Genomic DNA, 22192 nt, shown 5'->3' with positions numbered 1-22192 from the left:
ATTTTTGTTTCATCAGACCAGAGGACATTTCTCCAAAAAGTACGATCTTTGTCCCCATGTGCAGTTGCAAAGCGTAGTCTGGATTTTTTTATGGCGGTTTTGGCGCAGTGGCTTCTTCCTTGCTGAGCAGCCTTTCAGGTTATGTTGATATAGGACTCATTTTACTGTGGATATAGTAACTTTTGCACCCGTTTCCTCCAGCATATTCACAAGGTCCTGTTGTTCTGGGATTGATTTGCACTTTTCGCAGGAAAGTACGTTCATCTCTAGGAGACAGAACGCGTCTCCATCCTGAGCGGTATGACTGCTGCGTGGTCCCATGGTGTTTATACTTGCGTACTATTGTTTGTACAGATGAACTTGGTACCTTCAGGCTTTTGGAAATTGCTCCCAAGGATGAACCACACTTGTGGTTGAAAAACGAGATTTAATGACTCCAATCTAAGTGTATGTAAACTTCCTACTTCAACTGTATGTCTGTCTATAGGGGTCGTAAAGGTTTATGGTTTGTGCTGCTCATTCATCCAAATGGTATCAGCGCACACAGTGACCAACACTAGTGTTGACGTGAGCCTGGGTTGATTGTAATAGGGTGTGAGGGTGTTAATCATTGACTAATCACTTCTCTCTCTCTCTCTGTCTGTCTATGTCTCTCTCTCTGTGTCTGTCTCTCTCGCACTCTCTCTCTTCTCCAGCTGACCGGTCTGTTTCAGTTTACCGTGAGATTGCTGTCAGAGACTGAGGCTCGCTTCACGTCAGTGGAGAGGATCAATCATTATATAAAGGTAGGTAGGCCTAATGACACCAGGGATGCTGCCAACAGTCGGGGGAAGGGTTGCTGATTGGCTGAACCATGTGTGGCCGAATCGAAAGTACACACATGGTATGACACAAACAAACACAGGCTTATATACTTAACGCAGCAGGACACAGGCACAGATGAAGCAACACACACACATACAGGCACAGCATACTCACATGCAGACACACACTCTAAATCCACATTCCTGCGTGGGGTTGCACCCACGCACTTACACAGGTCCATATCCCAATAACAAAAGCTGTTGGATAAGGTTGACATACTCACACATACACAATCATGACGCACACCCATGCACACACACATAACCCAATCCCAATAACACAAAGCTGTTGGTCATGGTAGGCTCCAGACAGACACAGTGTACATCCCAAAGTTAACCCTATTCCCTATGTAGTGCACTACTTTTGATCAGGGGCCCATAGGGTTTGGTTAAAAGTAGTCCACAGTATAGGGAGTCGTGTGCCGTTTGGGACACACCCCGTCTCTGAGAGGCCCAGCAGGAAGCAGATGGAACCCAGTGTGTGGCCTGTCACACATCACAGCACATGACAGGACCTGTTTCACACAACACCCATCAAAACATAAACACCCCCATATCAGAGGAACAACTTTTTTTCTCTCAAAGTGCCAACAAGCTTTTAGAGATCTATAAATTACAGTTATATTGAGAGGTAGAGGTCTTTACTTCATGGGATTGGAGATACAGAGATTAGCACTCCATATTGGATCTATTTTTTTCTGTCTCAGACCTTAGAAGGTGAGGCGCCGCGGCAGATCACTGGACCCTCCTCTCCTTCCCCCTGCTGGCCAGATAAGGGACGGATCTCCTTCCAGGATGTGGAGATGTGTTACCGGGACGACCTGCCGCTGGTGCTCAAGAAACTTTCCTTTAACATCCTGCCAGAGGAGACCATCGGCATTGTGGGTCGCACTGGCTCAGGTACTTCCCTCCTTATTTCCATGTATCGTTTTACATCGTTAATGTTTAATTGTATTATCTTTGTTTCCGCTGGTGTTTACCTGGTATTTACTCAGAAATTATGTAACAATGGGTTGAATTGATGGTAATGGTGTTTGTTTTCTAATGATTCTCATTGAAAAAGATTTTCATAAAATAAAAATAATCTTTAACCAGTGAACTGTAATCTTCACATGTAGATGTGGTTATCATCTATCCAAACTAATCGTAGATCACTCACAACCCCCCGTTTCTATCTATCTAGGGAAGTCCTCACTGGGCGTAGCTCTCTTCAGACTGGTGGAGCTGACTGGGGGCTCCATCACCATCGACGACATCAACATTGCACAGATCGGATTGGAAGACCTGAGAAGCAAGCTGTCAGTCATTCCCCAGGAGCCTGTTCTCTTCATTGGCACTATCAGGTATGTATTAATGATTTACCTAAGATGCCCCTAGGTACAGATGTAAGATCAGCTTCCCCTCCCCAATCCTAACCTTTAAGGGATCCTTGGGTAAGTAGGAAATTACCCAATATCCAAGAGTCAGACAAACTCATGGATACCATTTTATGTCTCTGCGTGCATTTTGAAGGAAGTTGAAGGTAGCATATCGTTAGCTTAGCACAATTTCTGGAGGTCTATGGGTATCTACTAGCCAGCTCCTCTCAAAAGCAGGGAAATATACCTAACTACTACAAAGCTATGTGGTTGGTCATTTATTGTCTAACAAAGGTATACATAGAATCTAATTTCATAAAATATAGATTACTATCAACTTCCTAATTTACGGACTGGGGGGGCTTGATATCTATGGCAAAGAAAGCAACGCACACAGAGACTGTAACAAACCCTGAGGAATTTTCTGCGCTTATCAATCCTGGAGTTATGGAGACATTCTTCCATATCCCAAAATGAAACTGTAAGAAACAGCCCCTACCTGCTGGACCGAATGGACAGCTGTCTATCGAGTAAGTGACATTATTCTTGCTTGTCCCACCACACAGTACCAAAATATAAAGAAGATAATCTATTGGTAACTTTTGTTTCATAATTGCACTCTGATCAAATCAAATAGTTTATTATTAGATTATTTGTATCTAACGACTCATGAATCATAACTTATTTGTTCTTAGTCAATACAGGCTGGTTGCATATCGACTGGTGTTTGAGTGGGCACTGAAGGGAGAGAGACTGGGATGAGGGAACAGAAGAGTTTTGCATTCAGCTTCACAGCCAGACATTACCTAACCAATTCTGTCAAATCATTGAAATAAATGCCCTTAGAACCAGTACCACCTATTTTGTTCCTATCTGCTAGAAGTGATTCATTACAGTATGCTACAACATCTTATTTTTATTATGAAATATAGCAGTCAGATCTATGTGTCAGTAACATTTGAATACTTAAGGTAAATTGGTAGAAGCAACAAAACAGCGTATACCTATGTAATGACAATCGATGAAGAGGCAAAGACCATTATGTATTTTACAACACAGTATAGACATTCAAACAATGCACATCAATTAAAGGTCAAATATACAATAAAATAGGCAGTACAAAGTAAGTATGGGGGTGCTGTTATGTAGTAGTCTACAGTGAATGGTATGGGGGTGCTGTTATGTCCAGTGGTAGTCTACAGTGAATGGTATGGGGGTGCTGCTATGTAGTAGTCTACAGTGAATGGTATGGGGGTGCTGTTATGTCCAGTGGTAGTCTACAGTGAATGGTATGGGGGTGCTGTTATGTAGTAGTCTACAGTGAATGGTATGGGGGTGCTGTTATGTCCAGTGGTAGTCTACAGTGAATGGTATGGGGGTGCTGTTATGTAGTAGTCTACAGTGAATGGTATGGGGGTGCTGTTATGTCCAGTGGTAGTCTACAGTGAATGGTATGGGGGTGCTGTTATGTAGTAGTCTACAGTGAATGGTATGGGGGTGCTGTTATGTCCAGTGGTAGTCTACAGTGAATGGTATGGGGGTGCTGTTATGTAGTAGTCTACAGTGAATGGTATGGGGGTGCTGTTATGTCCAGTGGTAGTCTACAGTGAATGGTATGGGGGTGCTGTTATGTCCAGTGGTAGTCTACAGTGAATGGTATGGGGGTGCTGTTATGTAGTAGTCTACAGTGAATGGTATGGGGGTGCTGTTATGTCCAGTGGTAGTCTACAGTGAATGGTATGGGGGTGCTGTTATGTAGTAGTCTACAGTGAATGGTATGGGGGTGCTGTTATGTCCAGTGGTAGTCTACAGTGAATGGTATGGGGGTGCTGTTATGTAGTAGTCTACAGTGAATGGTATGGGGGTGCTGTTATGTCCAGTGGTAGTCTACAGTGAATGGTATGGGGGTGCTGTTATGTCCAGTGGTAGTCTACAGTGAATGGTATGGGGGTGCTGTTATGTAGTAGTCTACAGTGAATGGTATGGGGGTGCTGTTATGGCCAGTGGTAGTCTACAGTGAATGGTATGGGGGTGCTGTTATGTAGTAGTCTACAGTGAATGGTATGGGGGTGCTGTTATGTCCAGTGGTAGTCTACAGTGAATGGTATGGGGGTGCTGTTATGTCCAGTGGTAGTCTACAGTGAATGGTATAGGGGTGCTGTTTATCCTGTGGTAGTCTACAGTGAATGGTATAAGGGTGCTGTTTATCCAGTGGTAGTCTACAGTGAATGGTATGGGGGTGCTGTTATGTCCAGTGGTGTCTACAGTGAATGGTATGGGGGTGCTGGTATGTCCAGTGGTAGTCTACAGTGAATGGTATGGGGGTGCTGTTATGTAGTAGTCTACAGTGAATGGTATGGGGGTGCTGTTATGTCCAGTGGTAGTCTACAGTGAATGGTATGGGGGTGCTGTTATGTCCAGTGGTAGTCTACAGTGAATGGTATGGGGGTGCTGTTATGTAGTAGTCTACAGTGAATGGTATGGGGGTGCTGTTATGTAGTAGTCTACAGTGAATGGTATGGGGGTGCTGTTATGGCCAGTGGTAGTCTACAGTGAATGGTATGGGGGTGCTGTTATGTAGTAGTCTACAGTGAATGGTATGGGGGTGCTGTTATGTCCAGTGGTAGTCTACAGTGAATGGTATGGGGGTGCTGTTATGTCCAGTGGTAGTCTACAGTGAATGGTATAGGGGTGCTGTTTATCCTGTGGTAGTCTACAGTGAATGGTATAAGGGTGCTGTTTATCCAGTGGTAGTCTACAGTGAATGGTATGGGGGTGCTGTTATGTCCAGTGGTGTCTACAGTGAATGGTATGGGGGTGCTGGTATGTCCAGTGGTAGTCTACAGTGAATGGTATGGGGGTGCTGTTATGTCCAGTGGTGTCTACAGTGAATGGTATAGGGGTGCTGTTATGTCCAGTGGTAGTCTACAGTGAATGGTATAGGGGTGCTGTTTATCCAGTGGTAGTCTACAGTGAATGGTATAGGGGTGCTGTTTATCCAGTGGTAGTTTACAGTGAATCATTTTATTATGCTACAGATGCAGTGTGATAATGACCAGAGTGTTTGTATTTTGTAGTAGTTTGTATTAATGTAGGTAGTTGTTCTAGGACGACCATTTCCATAGATACCAGATGAGTTGGGGGTGTCAGAATAGCCCCCAAGTGTCCTTGAATCTTGATGTGTGTCCCGCAATGATCTTGATGTGAGTGACTGTCTTTGTCTATCAGTATATCACTGTTTTGTTACTTGTCATGTTTTATGTTTTTGTGTGGACCCCAAGAAGAATAGCTGCTGCTTTAGCAAAAGCTAATGTGGATCATCATAAACCAATAATGACATCCTCCTTGCTGAGTTTTGGGATGGGGCTATGTTGGTTTTGGGATGGGGCTATGTTGGAATCGGGATGGGGCTATGTTGGTTTTGGGATGGGGCTATGTTGGTTTTGGGATGGGGCTATGTTGGTTTTGGGATGGGGCTATGTTGGTTTTGGGATGGGGCTATGTTGGTTTTGGGATGGGGCTATGTTGGTTTTGGGATGGGGCTATGTTGGTTTTGGGATGGGGCTATGTTGGTTTTGGGATGGGGCTATGTTGGTTTTGGGATGGGGCTATGTTGGTTTTGGGATGGGGCTATGTTGGTTTTGGGATGGGGCTATGTTGGTTTTGGGATAGGGCTATGTTGGATTTGGGATGGGGCTATGTTGGAATCGGGATGGGGCTATGTTGGATTTGGACTCCCAGTATTTGTCCATGCGTCTCTTCAGGACGCGCTCCATCAGGTCATTCCAGAATCTTTGTGTGGTAGGCTGACATTGGCTGGGCAATCCACTATTTTGATTGTTTTGGGTGGACAAGTTGAATCTTGGAGTGTCTGAAATGAGGAAAGAGGAGCTGATAAACCAGTGAATACAATGTAAACACAAGGATGTTTCCATACATACAGAAAGAACATGTGTGACACTTCTGGATGCAGTTGATCAGATTAGTGTAGTGGATATAGTCAGCTTCCCACACTTCAGAAAGGGTGCCTCTGAGCACACTTGAAAGGGAGCGCCATTCAAAGAAACCCTCCACTTTACCCAAGTCAGCAAAACTATCCTGGAGGGGCAGTTAGGCTACCTGTCCATTTGTTAGAATAGATGTCTGGACACGTCAATGATTGCATTACCATCCTAATATGACAAAACAAGTGCTGAAGTGTAAACATTGATTGCATATTTTGAGTACTTGCCAGCAAAAATTGAGGCTTGTCCTCTATTCTGGTACTGAATGTGATGTTACTCCAGCAAACATGGAGTCCGTTCCTTGTGGACTGTCCACAGCAGGCATGTCTTTTATCTAAACCAGAGTGAGCAATAAAGGGAACAGGACATGGGGAAAATCATTTGAAATATACAAAGGATATACAATATACAAATATACACCTGAAGAAGGCCATAATAGATGTTCTGATTTAGTGTCATGATGTCATGCATTATATAGCTAACACTATAAAGTCAAGTCAATCTATTTGTTTCTCAAGCATGTGGAAAATGTATAATTAGTTGGAAAGTACTTGAATAAAGACTAAAATAATGGCACCACTGAATGTTGAATAATGAAAAAAGGAGAGCACATAATTTTGTTGTACTCTGGTTTTCTTTGGCTTTGAGCGGAGGGCATCACAGATGTAATGGACAGCCCATCCACAAGAAAAGTGACAGGCCTATCACATTTTATCATGAGAGCAGCTAGCTACTATTCAATAAGATAATGTAAGATCGCATCACACTTACCCCCATTCCACATTGTCCTGATGTGCGTAGAATGGCCACTGATTGGACCACTGTATCCTTCAGGAAATGTCTCATCTTATGGCTTGTCAGTTCCATCTTCTCATAATAGTCCCCTAGTTATAAAAAAATCTGAGCAAACCATTAACTTTCGGAGATCCTTGGTCGGAGTGTTGTTATCTAGCTTGCTAACGTTATATTCATGGCAACTCAGTCAAACAAGGTTTATAAAAAATAGACCCTTACAAACAAATACAATAACATGTTTCAGTTCAATACAATACGCTAAAAAACAAGATATAGATTTATCAATAATGTCTGTTGATGCTGAAAAGACTTTCAACTGTCTTGAATTACCTTTTTCTATTCAAAACTTTGGAAGCCTTCAACTTTCCAAAAGTATACAGTGAGCTCAAAGTATTGGGACGGTGACCATGTTGTTGTTGTTTTGGCTCTGTACTGCAGCACTTTGGATTTGAAGTGATACACGGCCAGCTTTAATTTGAGTGTATTTTCATTCATGTCGGGTGGACCGTTTTTAGAAATTGCAGCACTTTTTTTTGTCCCCCCCATTTTAGGGGACCAAAAGTATTGGGACAAATTCACTTATCTGTATTAAAGTAGTCAATAGTTTAGTGTTTGGTCCCATATTCCTTTAAATTTGTTGGTTCCATTTGCTGTTTTGTTTTGGTTGTGCTTCTGATTATTTTGTGCCAAATGGAAATGAATGGTAAATAACCTGTTGTCATTTTGGAGTCACGTTTATTGTATATAAGAATAGGATATGTTTCTAAACACTTCTACATTAATGTGGATGCTACCATGATTACGGATAGTCCAGAATGAATCGTGAATAATGATGACTGAGAAAGTTAGACACACAAATATCATACTCCCAAGACATGCTAACCTCTCACCATTACAATAACATGGGAGGTTAGCATTTTTTATGCCTTTAACATTGTTGACACTGCTGGAAGTTGAGTGACAAACTTTACACTCACGGCTGCGAGGTAAAAAATATTTGCTCTGGACAAGCATTGGCAGTCTGATGTACTCTTTTTCTTTTGTGAGGTTTATCTTCTCACACTTCGGTTACTTGATATCTATCTAGCAACCTCGTTCAAACTGCCGCTGTCTCAGCTGGCCTGCTGTGTTTACACTTGCACACAGCCAATGCTTGTGCCCACCGTCGATGAATGAAATGCGTAGTCCGGAGAAAATAGTTCCAGAAATAACTATAATAAAAACATTATAATTTCATATATACTTGTAATGAATACTTAGAGTACAAAGTGCTAACCACCCAGCCTTTGAATAGTTAGGTTAATTTCCATGCTTTTGAGAGGAGCTGAGTAGTAGATACTTATAGACTTCCAGCAATTGTGCTAAGCTAACAATATGCTACTGTCAAATTGGTATCCATGACATGAGTTTGTCTGACTCTGGAATTTCGGGAAATGTCCTACTTACCCAAAGTATCCCTTTAACCATTAGTGGGGTATATGTCAAACTGACCCCACGGGCAACTTCACCGGACTCTTGTTGTACTGTTATCTAGGCTTGTTTACAATTATGGAGATTGATTCTTTATTCTTATTTTTCCTTATCAAATAGGTCCAATCTGGACCCATGGAATCAATACTCAGATCCCCAGATCTGGGATGCACTTGAGAGGTCCCATATAAAGGAGATTGTAAGTAGGGATAGATGGTAAATGTTAACATAAATAGAGTAAACAATGCATTGCTGTCAGTTTAACCCCAAATATATTGATAATGTCTGTCTGTATAGCGCTGACAGTAATTGATAACAAATCCTAGACCTGTGTAAGATTAAAGTTCCCCACTAGAGATTTTTTAACAGTTGAAAACGATATGTGGCTTGTGTTTTGACTCCATTTCGTCTCTCATCATGTTCAGATCAGCCAACTGCCTCACTCTCTCCAGTCCGAGGTGACCGAGAACGGAGAGAATTTCTCAGTGGGAGAGAGACAACTACTGTGTGTGGCAAGAGCACTGCTGAGACACAGCAAGGTAAACACACACAAACACAGACACATCACACATGCACGTGCACACACACACTCTAGCGTTGCATCACGTCTCTTTCTCTCCATAGCACACACACACACAGACAGGACAATAGACAAGGGCAGTTAGATTGATTTTCTCTTTTCTGTTACCACAGAGGAAAGCTTTTGTGCCTCACATCCTAATATTGAGGTAGTCACATAAGGTGGGCAGAAGGCAGCAGCTTCTCCAAGGCGTAACATTGCCACCACATGGCTTGTGTTGTAATGTCACTCTGGTTCTATACAATGCAGTTGGAAATTCAATCAAGACGTTTAGGGACTAGTCCTACATAGTTATAGCACTCCTTAAGATTGTAATATACACATCCATATTCAATGTTGTTTCTATATTGTTACTTCCTTATTCTACCAACCTTTGTGATTGAACCTCTGCAAAGTTTGCTTAAATGTGACGTGTTTGGTTGCCAGATCTTGCTGTTGGATGAGGCGACTGCAGCCATCGACACAGAGACAGACCGGCTGATTCAGGAGACCATCCGCGAGTCATTCAGCAGCTGCACCACGTTGATCATCGCCCATCGCCTCAACACTGTGATGAGCTGTAACAGGGTCATGGTGTTGGACCAGGGACAGGTGGGTCTTCTGCACCATAGACATATAGAATGCGTCGTAATGGCACCCTATACCCTATGTAGTGCACTGCTTTTGACCAGGGCCTTTTGGGAATTGGGTGCCATTTGAGACGCTGCCATATCATTCTATTTCTTCTATGTTCTGCAGCTCTTAGCTCTGTGTTTATTTGAGAGGGACTTGTAACCATTTGTATCTATTGAATCATACCAGTGGCTAATGAAACACATTTGACGTCTTCTAATTCTGGGTTTGTAGTATAGTGTAAAAATATACACAGTTCCTTCAGAAAGTATTCACACCTCTTGACTTTTTCTACATTTTGTTGTGTTACAGCCTGAATTTAAAATGGATTCGATTTAGATTTTTTTTCCCACTGGCCTACACACAATACTCCATAATGTCAAAGTGGAATTAATTAAAAATGAAAAGCTGAAATGTCTTAAGTCAATAAGTATTCAACCCCTTTTATGGCCAACCTAAATAAGTTCAGGAGTAGAAATGTGCATAATAAGTTGCAAGGGCTCACGCTGTGTGCAATAATAGTGGTTAACTAGATTTTTTTTTTTTGATTACCTTATATCTGTACCCCACACATACAACTATCTGTAAGGTCCCTCAGTTGAGAAGTGAATTTCTAAGACAGATTCAGCCACAAAGACCAGGAAGGTTTTTCAATGCCTCACAAAGAAGGGCATCTATTGGTAGATGGGTAAAAATGTAAAAAGCAGACATTGAATATCCCTTTGAGCATGGTGACGTTATTCATAACACTTTGGATGGTGTATCAATACACCCAGTCACTACAAAGATACAGGCGTCCTTCTTAACTCAGTTGCCGGAGAAGAAGGAAACCGCTCAGGGATTTCACCATGAGGCAAATAGTCACTTTAAAACAGTTAGATGGCTGTGATATGAGAGAACTGGATGGATCAACAACATTGTAGTTACTCCACAATACTAACATAATTGACAGAGTGAAAAGAAGGAAGCCTTTACGGAATAAAAATATTCTAAAACATGCATCCTGTTTGCATCAAGGCACTAAAGTAATACTGCAGAACCATGTGGCAAAGAAATTAACTTTTTGTCCTTAATACAAAGTGTTATGTTTGGGGCAAATCAAATACAACACATTACTGAGTACCATTCTTCATATTTTCAATTATAATGGTGGCTGGATCATGTTATGGGTATTCTTGTAATCGTTAAGGACTGGGGAGTTTCAGGATAAAAAAGAAATGGAATGGAGCTAAGCGTAGGCAAAATCCTAGAGGAAAACCTGGTTCAGTGTTTCATCAGACTAGAGGTCAGCCGATTATGATTTTTCACCGCCGATACCGATTATTGGAGGACCATAAACGCCAATACCGATTAATCGGCAGATTTTTTTTATTTTTTATTTATTTATTTGTAATAATGACAATTACAACAATACTGAATGAACACTTATTTTAACTTAATATAATACATCAATAAAATCAATTTAGCCTCAAGTAAATAATGAAACATGTTCAATTTGGTTTAAATAATGCAAAAACAAAGTGTTGGAGAAGAAAGTAATAGTGCAATATGTTCCATGTAAAATATGTGCCATGTAAGAAAGCTAACGTTTCAGTTCCTTGCTCAGAACATGAGAACATATGAAAGCTGGTGGTTCCTTTTAACATGAGTCTTCAATATTCCCAGGTAAGAAGTTTTAGGTTGTAGTTATTATAGGAATTATAGGACTATTTCTCTCCATATCATTTGTATTTCATTAACCTTTGACTATTGGATGTTCTTATAGGCACGTTAGTATTGCCAGTGTAACAGTATAGCTTCCGTCCCTCTCCTCGCTCCTCCCTGGGCTCGAACCAGGAACACATCGACAATTAGCGCGCGCTAACTAGCTAGCCATTTCACTTCGGTTATACAAGCCTCATCTCGGGAGTTGATAGGCTTGAAGTCATAAACAGCGCAATGCTTGACGCACAACGAAGAGCTGCTGGCAAAATGCAATAAAATGCTGTTTGAATTAATGTTTACCTACCACCTCTCAGTCAGATACTTGTCAGATACTTGTATGCTCCGTCAGATTATATGCAATGCAGGACACGCTAGATAATATCTAGTAATATCATCAACCATGTGTAGTTAACTAGTGATTATGATTGTTTTTTATAAGAATTTTAATGCTAGCTAGCAACTTATCTTGGCTTGCTGCATTCGCGTAACTCCTTGTGGAGTGCAACGAGAGAGATGCAGGTCGTTATTGCGTTGGACAAGTTAAAGTTGCAATATTGGATCCCCCGAGCTGACAAGGTGAAAATCTGTCATTCTGCCCCTGAACAAGGCAGTTAACCCACTGTTCCTAGGCCGTCATTGAAAATAAGAATGTGTTCTTAACTGACTTGCCAAGTTAAATAAAGATTAAATAAAGGTGTAAAAAAAATTAAATGCAAATCTGCACCCAAAAATACCGATTTCCGATTGTTATGAAAACTTGAAATCGGCCCGAATTAATCGGCCATTCCGATTAATCGGTCGACCTCTACACCAGACAGATGCATTCACCTTTCAGCAGTACAATAATCTAAAACGCAGGGCTACACTGGAGTTGTTTACCAAGAGGACAGTAAATGTTCGTGAGTCACCAAGTTACAATTTTGACTTAAATCATGGCAAGACCTGAAAATGGTTGCCTAGGAATGATCAACAACTAATTTGACAGAGATTGAAGAGTTTTGAAAAGAATAATGGGCTAATGTTGCACAATCCAGGTGTGGAATGCTCTTACAGCTGAAATTGCTGCCAAGGGTGCTTCTACACCTGCATTGCTTGCTGTTTGGGGTTTTAGGTTGGGTTTCTGTACAGCACTTTGAGATATCAGCTGATGTACGAAGGGCTATATAAATAAATTTGATTTGATTTGAAGGGTGCTTGTACAAAGTATTGACTCATGGGTGTGTGAATACTTATGTCAATTAGAAATTTCTGTATTTCATTTTCAATAAATTAGCAAACATTTCTAAAAACATGTTTTCACTGTCATTATGGGGTATTGTGTGTAGCTGAGTGAGAAAATAATACATTTGAATTCCGTCTGCAAAACGTGGAATAAGACAAGGAGTATGAATACTTCCTGAAGGCATGTATTTAACCCCTTTACACTTGTGGGAATTGGCCTATATGGATAGGATTAAATTGAAATGTTTCTTACGGAAGAAATATGGAAAACATATGCATGACCATGGTAACAATTAAACAGGAATAGTTAGGAGATTGTGGGGAAATTATTGGACTAAAGGTGAGGACACAACAGTTCACCTGACACAATAATGAACCCAAACATTACACTGTTGCTTTTATGTGCATTTTACATTTACTGTACTTTTCATCTCATTTGACAATAACAAAATCTGAAAATACTCTGGATACATTGAGTAACATGATGAGAATATTCCTGGAAAATGTGGGACAGGTGCAACATAAGAGAAAAAAATGATATGGATTTGAGTGAGCGGTCTAACTGGTGTTTCACTTCTCCAAAGTGTGCCCAGTTCCTAAGTAATTTCAATTTAGAAGAGTTTTCAACTATAAGGTGCTTTTTTGAGCTCTCCTAGCTGTGCTGTTGAGGAACTGGAACAAGTACACTTGTAGTTGTTTTGTTTGGAACACAGCCCTGAAAACTCCTGCCTTTACACAATTACTGTTGTTTACGCAATCCAAAAGCGTCCATTTTAACAGCAATCTGGCACAGGTGGGCATAATTTGAAAGCTTGTTCTATTGCCAACATGGCTAGCTAAATTATAAAATACAATATTACACTGCTAGGCCTCACAAGGCAATTCAGAGAAGCAGAACATAATTTTGGTGGGCTTAGAATGGAGTCTTAAGTGCATTGATGCGTGGTCCATGGCAAATGTTCATCACAATACAACAAACAGGCTCATTCTGTTCAAGACAACCCAGGGTATAACGCCATGTCATCTTGTAACTGTATATCAAACATAGTGATCATAAACACTGACTGTATTTTTATGATATGGAAATGTGAAGTGCACATTTGGGCTCACAGGCATTTGACATCAAAGTTATATTTCTCATTGTAATCCTCAGCGTCTCATATTTCAAAATGCATTGAGTCCTCTTAATTTACAGCTTTTCCCTCACTCAGACAAAAATAATTGTGAAAATTGCCAAGTTCAGAACGGCTGTCAGTCAAAACCCATACAGCGCTGTGAAGAACAGAGCCTGAGCTCTGACGTCATGTATAGTATGTTACTGTACAGCCACTGTGTTCCAATTTAGGCACTTATCAGTGTCCAATTATGCAATTTTCAACCTGTATATTGGTACGAGTGTAAAAGGTTAACGGCATATACTAAACAAAATATTTGATATACTACTGTGTACCTAAGGAAACATTTCTCTAGTGGGTCGAAATACTTGTTGGTCAGAACTTGTTTATTTTCTTCATTCCAGATTTTGGAGTTCGACACCCCTGCTGCCCTGCTGGCAGATGACAACTCCAGATTCCGTGCCATGATCGAGGCATCTAACGGCAAGCTCAGTGACACAGAGCAGTGAACCCGAGGCGAATGGGTACAAATTAGCGCTTATAAAACGAGGCAATACAGCAGAGGACATGACTTGCACAAACTTTGAAGATTACCATCCTGCCATGGAGCGAGTCAGATGTTATTTTAGAAGGCATTAACAGAGGTTCTTACCAACGCTGCTAAATCTAGTGATGTCTGTTGATTTCAAAAACCAATGATGACAATGTTCCAAAAGACGCATCAAAGATGTGGATCTATTGAGAGTTGGGAGTATCGTACCTGCTGACCTTTACTGCTGTGTGGAAAGAGATCATTTCTCAGAGGCAAAAGGAGAATGTGCAAATCAAGAGCAATGACTCTACAATGGCACTTTATATTCCATGATGAAACACTGAAGCGTCTGATAACAGTGAATGTTGCTTCCTTTCACCCTCTCTCTACAGGGCTATCAGTGAGACTTGGAAGAGACCGTAAAATGATCTATATATTTCACTGATATAATTTGAAAGGAACCGATCACTTGTAAAAGCCTCAATGCTAGTTGGTGGAATGGATTTTATATTATGATATTTGCAATCAATACAGCCAGCACATTCATCAGTCAAATCACTGGGCAACTGAGACTTCCAAAGAATCACATTGATATACCAAAGTAGCCATTCCACATGAGCAAGGTCAGGAATATATTGACTGGTAATACGTCAAGTTATAATAAGGCAGATTATTATATGGTAATAATTTCAGTGAATCCTAACAGATGCGGTGTATATGTGCCTCTACAGTTATGTCATTCGTTGTGTAGTAATGTTGTAGCCTATGCTTTTTGGAATTGCATTTGTGTTGCATTATGTTCTGTTCTGGGTGAATCATATGCTGGTATGTGGAAACTGTATCTGCATAGTCTCTTGTATTGTTGCAGGGTATATGGCAGGAATGTTGTTTTTATCAACGTGTAATCATTCTGTTGTGTAGTAATAAAGCACAGTTATATTCATGAGTTTGAAGGACAGCAAAACAGAGTTATGGAACAAATAATGAAAGGTACTGAGTATTTAGAGTATTTTTTTTGTTCTAAACAACCACAGACAATGTCTGCAAATCAGTGTTTTTGGATGACGTTTTGGATTGTAAACATCTAGATGCCTTAAAAAAAAAAAATGAATACACTGAGCAGACATTGTGTGCAATAAGCAATAGGTTGTTAGATAAACCGTAAAGATGGCCTTGTAAAAGACTTGAGATTGTAATTTTGCTATATTTTTTTATTCTTAAATGTAAAGATTTTTTTTGTCTTAGAAATGCTTTACCAATAAAAATGTTTTCATACTTGAAATATTGTCCTTGCATTCATTGTTATCGCATATGGTGCCTTCCTGGCATGCATGGTGCTCTGATAATGAATTAGATCAATAGTCCATGGGCCAGAGGGCCAAATTTCACATATTGGTCCACTATGGGGTGGCAAGGGTAATGTCTGTGAGCTATATTTTGATATGATACCCACTATCGGACATTTTTATTTTTTATTTATTTCACCTTTATTTAACCAGGTAGGCTAGTTGAGAACAAGTTCTCATTTGCAACTGCGACCTGGCCAAGATAAAGCATAGCAGTGTGAACAGACAACACAGAGTTACACATTGAGTAAACAATTAACAAGTCAATAACACAGTAGAAAAAAAAGGGGGAGTCTATATACATTGTGTGCAAAAGGCATGAGGAGGTAGGCGAATAATTACAATTTTGCAGATTAACACTGGAATGATAAATGATCAGATGGTCATGTACAGGTAGAGATATTGGTGTGCAAAAGAGCAGAAAAGTAAATAAATAAAAACAGTATGGGGATGAGGTAGGTAAAAATGGGTGGGCTATTTACCGATAGACTATGTACAGCTGCAGCGATCGGTTAGCTGCTCAGATAGCAGATGTTTGAAGTTGGTGAGGGAGATAAAAGTCTCCAACTTCAGCTATTTTTGCAATTCGTTCCAGTCACAGGCAGCAGAGAACTGGAACGAAAGGCGGCCAAATGAGGTGTTGGCTTTAGGGATGATCAGTGAGATGCACCTGCTGGAGCGCGTGCTACGGATGGGTGTTGCCATCTTGACCAGTGAACTGAGATAAGGCGGAGCTTTACCTAGCATGAACTTGTAGATGACCTGGAGCCAGTGGGTCTGGCGACGAATATGTAGCGAGGGCCAGCCGACTAGAGCATACAAGTCGCAGTGGTGGGTGGTATAAGGTGCTTTGGTGACAAAACGGATGGCACTGTGATAAACTGCTTCCAGTTTGCTGAGTAGAGTGTTGGAAGCAATTTTGTAGATGACATCGCCGAAGTCGAGGATCGGTAGGATAGTCAGTTTTACTAGGGTAAGTTTGGCGGCGTGAGTGAAGGAGGCTTTGTTGCGGAATAGAAAGCCGACTCTTGATTTGATTTTCGATTGGAGATGTTTGATATGAGTCTGGAAGGAGAGTTTACAGTCTAGCCAGACACCTAGCTACTTATAGATGTCCACATATCCAAGGTCGGAACCATCCAGGGTGGTGATGCTGGTCAGGCGTGCGGGTGCAGGCAGCGAACGGTTGAAAAGCATGCATTTGGTTTTACTAGCGTTTAAGAGCAGTTGGAGGCCACAGAAGGAGTGCTGTATGGCATTGAAGCTCGTTTGGAGGTTAGATAGCACAGTGTCCAAGGACGGGCCGGAAGTATATAGAATGGTGTCGTCTGCGTAGAGGTGGATCAGGGAATCGCCCGCAGCAAGAGCAACATCATTGATATACACAGAGAAAAGAGTCGGCCCGAGGATTGAACCCTGTGGCACCCCCATAGAGACTGCCAGAGGACCGGACAGCATGCCGATTTGACACACTGAACTCTGTCTGCAAAGTAATTGGTGAACCAGGCAAGGCAGTCATCCGAAAAACCGAGGCTACTGAGTCTGCCGATAAGAATATGGTGATTGACAGTCGAAAGCCTTGGCAAGGTCGATGAAGACGGCTGCACAGTACTGTCTTTTATCGATGGCGTTTATGATATCGTTTAGTACCTTGAGCGTGGCTGAGGTGCACCCGTGACCGGCTCGGAAACCAGATTGCACAGCGGAGAAGGTACGGTGGGATTCGAGATGGTCAGTGACCTGTTTGTTGACTTGGCTTTCGAAGACCTTAGATAGGCAGGGCAGGATGGATATAGGTCTGTAACAGTTTGGGTCCAGGGTGTCTCCCCCTTTGAAGAGGGGGATGACTGCGGCAGCTTTCCAATCCTTGGGGATCTCAGACGATATGAAAGAGAGGTTGAACAGGCTGGTAATAGGGGTTGCGACAATGGCGGCGGATAGTTTCAGAAATAGAGGGTCCAGATTGTCAAGCCCACCTGATTTGTACGGGTCCAGGTTTTGCAGCTCTTTCAGAACATCTGCTATCTGGATTTGGGTAAAGGAGAACCTGGAGAGGCTTGGGCGAGTAGCTGCGGGGGGGGCGGAGCTGTTGGCCGAGGTTGGAGTAGCCAGGCGGAAGGCATGGCCAGCTGTTGAGAAATGCTTGTTGAAGTTTTCGATAATCATGGATATATCTGTGGTGACCGTGTTACCTAGCCTCAGTGCAGTGGGCAGCTGGGAGGAGGTGCTCTTGTTCTCCATGGACTTCACAGTGTGGACCCAAACCGAGCCAGGTCGATTAGAAAGGCCTGCTCACAGAAGTGTTTTAGGGAGCGTTTGACAGTGATGAGGGGTGGTCGTTTGGAAAAAAAATCTCTGAATTTTTGGTGGCCTTCCTGAGCCAGGATTCAGACACGGCAAGGACATCAGGGTTAGCAGAGTGTGCTAAAGCAGTGAGTAAAACAAACTTAGGGAGGAGGCTTCTGATGTTGACATGCATGAAACCAAGGCTTTTTTTTCGATCACAGAAGTCAACAAATGAGGGTGCCTGGGGACATGCAGGGCCTGGGTTTACCTCCACATCACCCGCGGAACAGAGGAGGAGTAGAATGAGGGTGCGGCTAAAGGCTATCAAAACTGGTCGCCTAGAGCGTTGGGGACAGAGAATAAAAGGAGCAGATTTCTGGGCATGGTAGAATATATTCAGGGCATAATGCGCAGACAGGGGTATGGTGGGGTGCGGGTACAGCGGAGGTAAGCCCAGGCACTGGGTGATGATGAGAGAGATTGTATCACTGGACATGCTGGTTGTAATGGGTGAGGTCATTGATAAATTGTGGTAATCACTGCATGATTGTTATGACCACTATGCGGTTAATAAGGACAACTGGATTTATGAAATGTATTACAAAACAACAATCTTCTCAAAACAACTTATGTGTTATTAACTTCATAATACAACATGAAAGAAGGCCATTTGAATCGTAGTGGCATCTCTATAGGCCCAACGTGGAGGGTGAAAGGTAATTTATGTATGAATGTTGGGGTATATATCGAGCCAGAATGGACGTACGGTTTAGGAAAGTGCTCCATTATGACATGGTGCGTAGATAATCATCATCACAAAATCACACAAGGAGACCCATTGAGACATTTTTGCATTCGGAAAGTATTCAGACCCCTTTTTCCACATTTTGTTACATTACAGCCTTATTCTAAAATTGATAACTTTTTTTAAATTAATCAATCTACACACACTACCCCATAATAACAAAGGGAAACCGGTTTAGACATTAATGCAAATTTATTAAAAATAACAAACTGCAATACCTTATTTACATAAGTATTCAGACCCTTTGCTATGAGACTCGAAATTGAGCTCCGGTGCATCCTGTTTCCATTGATTATCCTTTGCCTTTACAACTTGATTGGAGCACCTGTGGTAAATTCAATTGATTGGACATGATTTGGAAAGGCACATACCTGTCTACATAAGGTCCCGCAGTTGACATTGCATGCCAGAGAAAAAAACCTAGCAATGAGGTCGAAGGAATTGTCTGTAGAGCTCTGAGACAGGATTGTGTCGAGGCACAGATCTTAAATGGAAGAAGTTTGGAACCACCAAGACTCTTCCTAGAGCTGGCCGTCCGGCCAAACTGAGCAATCGGGGGAGAAGGGCCTTGGTCAGGGAGGTGACCAAGAACCGATGGTCACTCTGACAGAGCTCCAGAGTTCCTTTGTGGAGATGTGAGAACCTTCCAGAAGTACAATCATCTCTGCAGCACCCCACCATTCAGGCCTTTATGGTAGAGTGGCCAGACGGAAGCCACTCCTCAGTAAAAGGCACATGACATCCCGCTTGGAGTTTGCCAAAATGCAATTAAAGGACTCTCAGACGATGAGAAACAAGGTTCTCTGGTCTGATGAAACCAAGATTGAACTCTTTGGCCTGAATGCCAAGCGTCACATCTGGAGGAAACCTGGCACCATCCCTACAGTGAAGCATGGTGGTGGCAGCATTATGTTGCTGGGATGTTTTTCAGCTGCCGGGACTGGGAGACTAGTCAGGATCGAGGAAAAGATTAACAAAGCAAAGTACAGCGAGATCCTTGATGAAAACCTGCTCCAGAGCGCTCAGGACCTCAGACTTGGGTGAAGGGTCACCTTCCAACAGGACAATGACCCTAAGTACACAGCCAAGACAACGCAGGAGTAGCTTCGAGACAAGTCTCTGAATGTGAAAATAACTGTGCAGCAATGCTCCCCATCCAACCTGACAGAGCTTGAGAGGATCTGCAGAGAAGAATGGGAGAAACTCCCCAAATACAGGTGTGCCAAGCTTATAGCGTCATACCCAAGAAGACTTGTGGGTGTAATTTCTGGAACTTTGTGATATCTGCTGATGTAAAAAGGGCTTAATAAGTACATTTGAGTAATTATGTAAATGTCATTTTATTTTTTAAGTAGCAAACTATTCTAAACCTGTTTTTGATTTGTCATTATGGGGTAGTGTGTGTAGATTGACGAAACAAATCAACTTAATACATTTTAGAATAAGGTTGTAACATGACAAAATGTGGAAAAAGTCAAGGGGTCTGAATACTTTCTGAATGCACTGAATATACAAAACATTAAGGATACGTGCTCTTTCTGACAACTGACTAGGTTAATGCAGGTGAAAGCTATGATCCCTTGTTGATGTCACTTGTTAAATCCACTTCAATTCAGGACGCCTACAGCACCTGATGTCACAGGAAGGCCAAAACGATAACCAAGGACATCAACCACCCGAGCTACGGCCCGTTCATCCAGAAGGCATGGTCAGTACAGGTGCATCAAAGCTGGGACCGAGAGACAGCTTCTATTTCAAGGCCATCAGACTGTTAAATAGCCATCACAAGCCGGCCTCCACCCAGTACCCTGCCCTGAATTTAGTCACTGTCACTAGCCGGCTACCACCCGGTTACTCAATCCTGCACCTTGGATTATGTACATAAAATTGGATTGTGTACATAGACATGGAGTCACTGGTCACTTTAGTAATGGAACACCAGTCAATGTAATAATTTTTAGATAATGTTTTACTCATTTCAAATCAAATTGTATTGGTCACATACACATGGTTAGCAGATGTTAATGCTTGTGCTTCTAGTTCCTACAGTGAACTAATCTCTAACAAGTAATCTAACAGTTCCACAACAACTACCTTATACACACAAATGTAAAGGGATGTAATAGGAAGATGTACATATAAATATATGGATGAGCGATGGCTGAGTGGCATAGGTAAGATGCAATAGATGGTATAAAATACAGTATATAGATATGAAATTGCATATCTTACATTACTCATATGTATATACTGTATTCTAGTCATTCCACTCTGACATTGCGCGTCCTAATATTTACAGTATATATTTCTTAATTCCATTCTTTTACTTTTAGATTTGTGTGTATTGTTGTGAATTGTTAGATACTACTGCACTGCTGGCGCTAGGAACACAAGCATTTCGCTACACCCGCAATAACATCTAAATAAACTAAATTAAAAAAAGAAACAGACCTTTTACAGGAACCTGACTTTCAAAGATAATTCGTAAAAATCCAAAGAACTTCACAGATCTTAATTGTAAAGTGTTTAAACACCGTTTCCCATTCTTATTCAATGACCCATAAACAATTAATGAAGATGCACCTGTGGAACGTCGTTAAGACACTAACAGCTTATAGACGGTAGGAAATTAAGGTCACAGTTATGAAAACTTAGGACACTGGAGAAGCCTTTCTACTGACTCTGAAAAACACCAAAAGAAAGATGCTCAGGGTCCCTGCTCATCTGCGTGAACGTGCCTTAGGCATGCTGCAAGGAGGCATGAGGACTGCAGATGTGGCCAGGGCAATAAATTTCAATGTCCGTACTGTGAGATGCCTAGAACAGCGCTACAGGGAGACAAGACGGACAGCTGATCATCCTAGCAGTGGCAGACCATGTGTAACAACACCTGCACAGGATCGGTATATCCAAACATCACACCTGCGGGACAGGTACAGGATGGCAACAACAACTGCCCGAGTTACACCAGGGACGCACAATCCCTCAGACTATCAGCGCTCAGACAGTCCGCAATAGGCTGAGAGAGCCTGGACTGAGGGCTTGTACGCAGGTCCTCACCAGACATCACCGGCAACAACGTCTCGTATGGGCACAAACCCATCGTCGCTGGACCAGACAGGACTGGCAAAAAGTGCTCTTGACTGACAAGTCACGGTTTCGTCTCACCGGGGTGATTGTCGGATTCGCGTTTATCGTCGAAGGAATGAGCGTTACACCGAGGCCTGTACTCTGGAGCGGGATCGAGGTGGAGGTTTCGTCATGGTCTGTGGCAGGTGTGTCACAGCATCATCGGACTGAGCTTGTTGTCATTGCAGGCTGTCTCAACTCTGTGCGTTACATGGAAGGCATCCTCCTCCCTCATGTGGTACCCTTCCTGCAGGCTCATCCTGACATGACCCTTCAGCATGACAATGCCACCAGCCATACCGCTCGTTCTGTGTCTGATTTCCTGTAAGACAGGAATGTCAGTGTTCTGCCATGGCCAGCGAAGAGACCGGA

At 42.1% G+C, this 22192-nt stretch overlaps 1 protein-coding gene across 1 annotated transcript in view; it reads left to right on the top strand.

Moving 5' to 3' along the window:
* Positions 1 to 15536, top strand: part of wu:fb13g09 (multidrug resistance-associated protein 5) — a 52024-nt gene extending 36488 nt beyond the window's left edge. Inside the window, exons 23-29 of the mRNA XM_020452956.2 lie at positions 696 to 785; positions 1571 to 1763; positions 2047 to 2206; positions 8611 to 8689; positions 8916 to 9029; positions 9497 to 9661; positions 14127 to 15536. Of these exons, the coding sequence (XP_020308545.1) occupies positions 696 to 785; positions 1571 to 1763; positions 2047 to 2206; positions 8611 to 8689; positions 8916 to 9029; positions 9497 to 9661; positions 14127 to 14231 (906 nt within the window). The 3' untranslated portion in view covers positions 14232 to 15536. The remainder of the gene's footprint in view (positions 1 to 695; positions 786 to 1570; positions 1764 to 2046; positions 2207 to 8610; positions 8690 to 8915; positions 9030 to 9496; positions 9662 to 14126) is intronic.
* The last annotated feature ends 6656 nt before the right edge of the window (positions 15537 to 22192 follow it).

Source organism: Oncorhynchus kisutch, linkage group LG19 (genome assembly GCF_002021735.2).
Source record: "Oncorhynchus kisutch isolate 150728-3 linkage group LG19, Okis_V2, whole genome shotgun sequence".
In the NCBI taxonomy this organism is placed as follows: Eukaryota; Metazoa; Chordata; class Actinopteri; order Salmoniformes; family Salmonidae; genus Oncorhynchus; species Oncorhynchus kisutch.
Note: the sequence above shows the minus strand (reverse complement) of the source record. Positions and strands in the feature narration are given on the sequence as shown.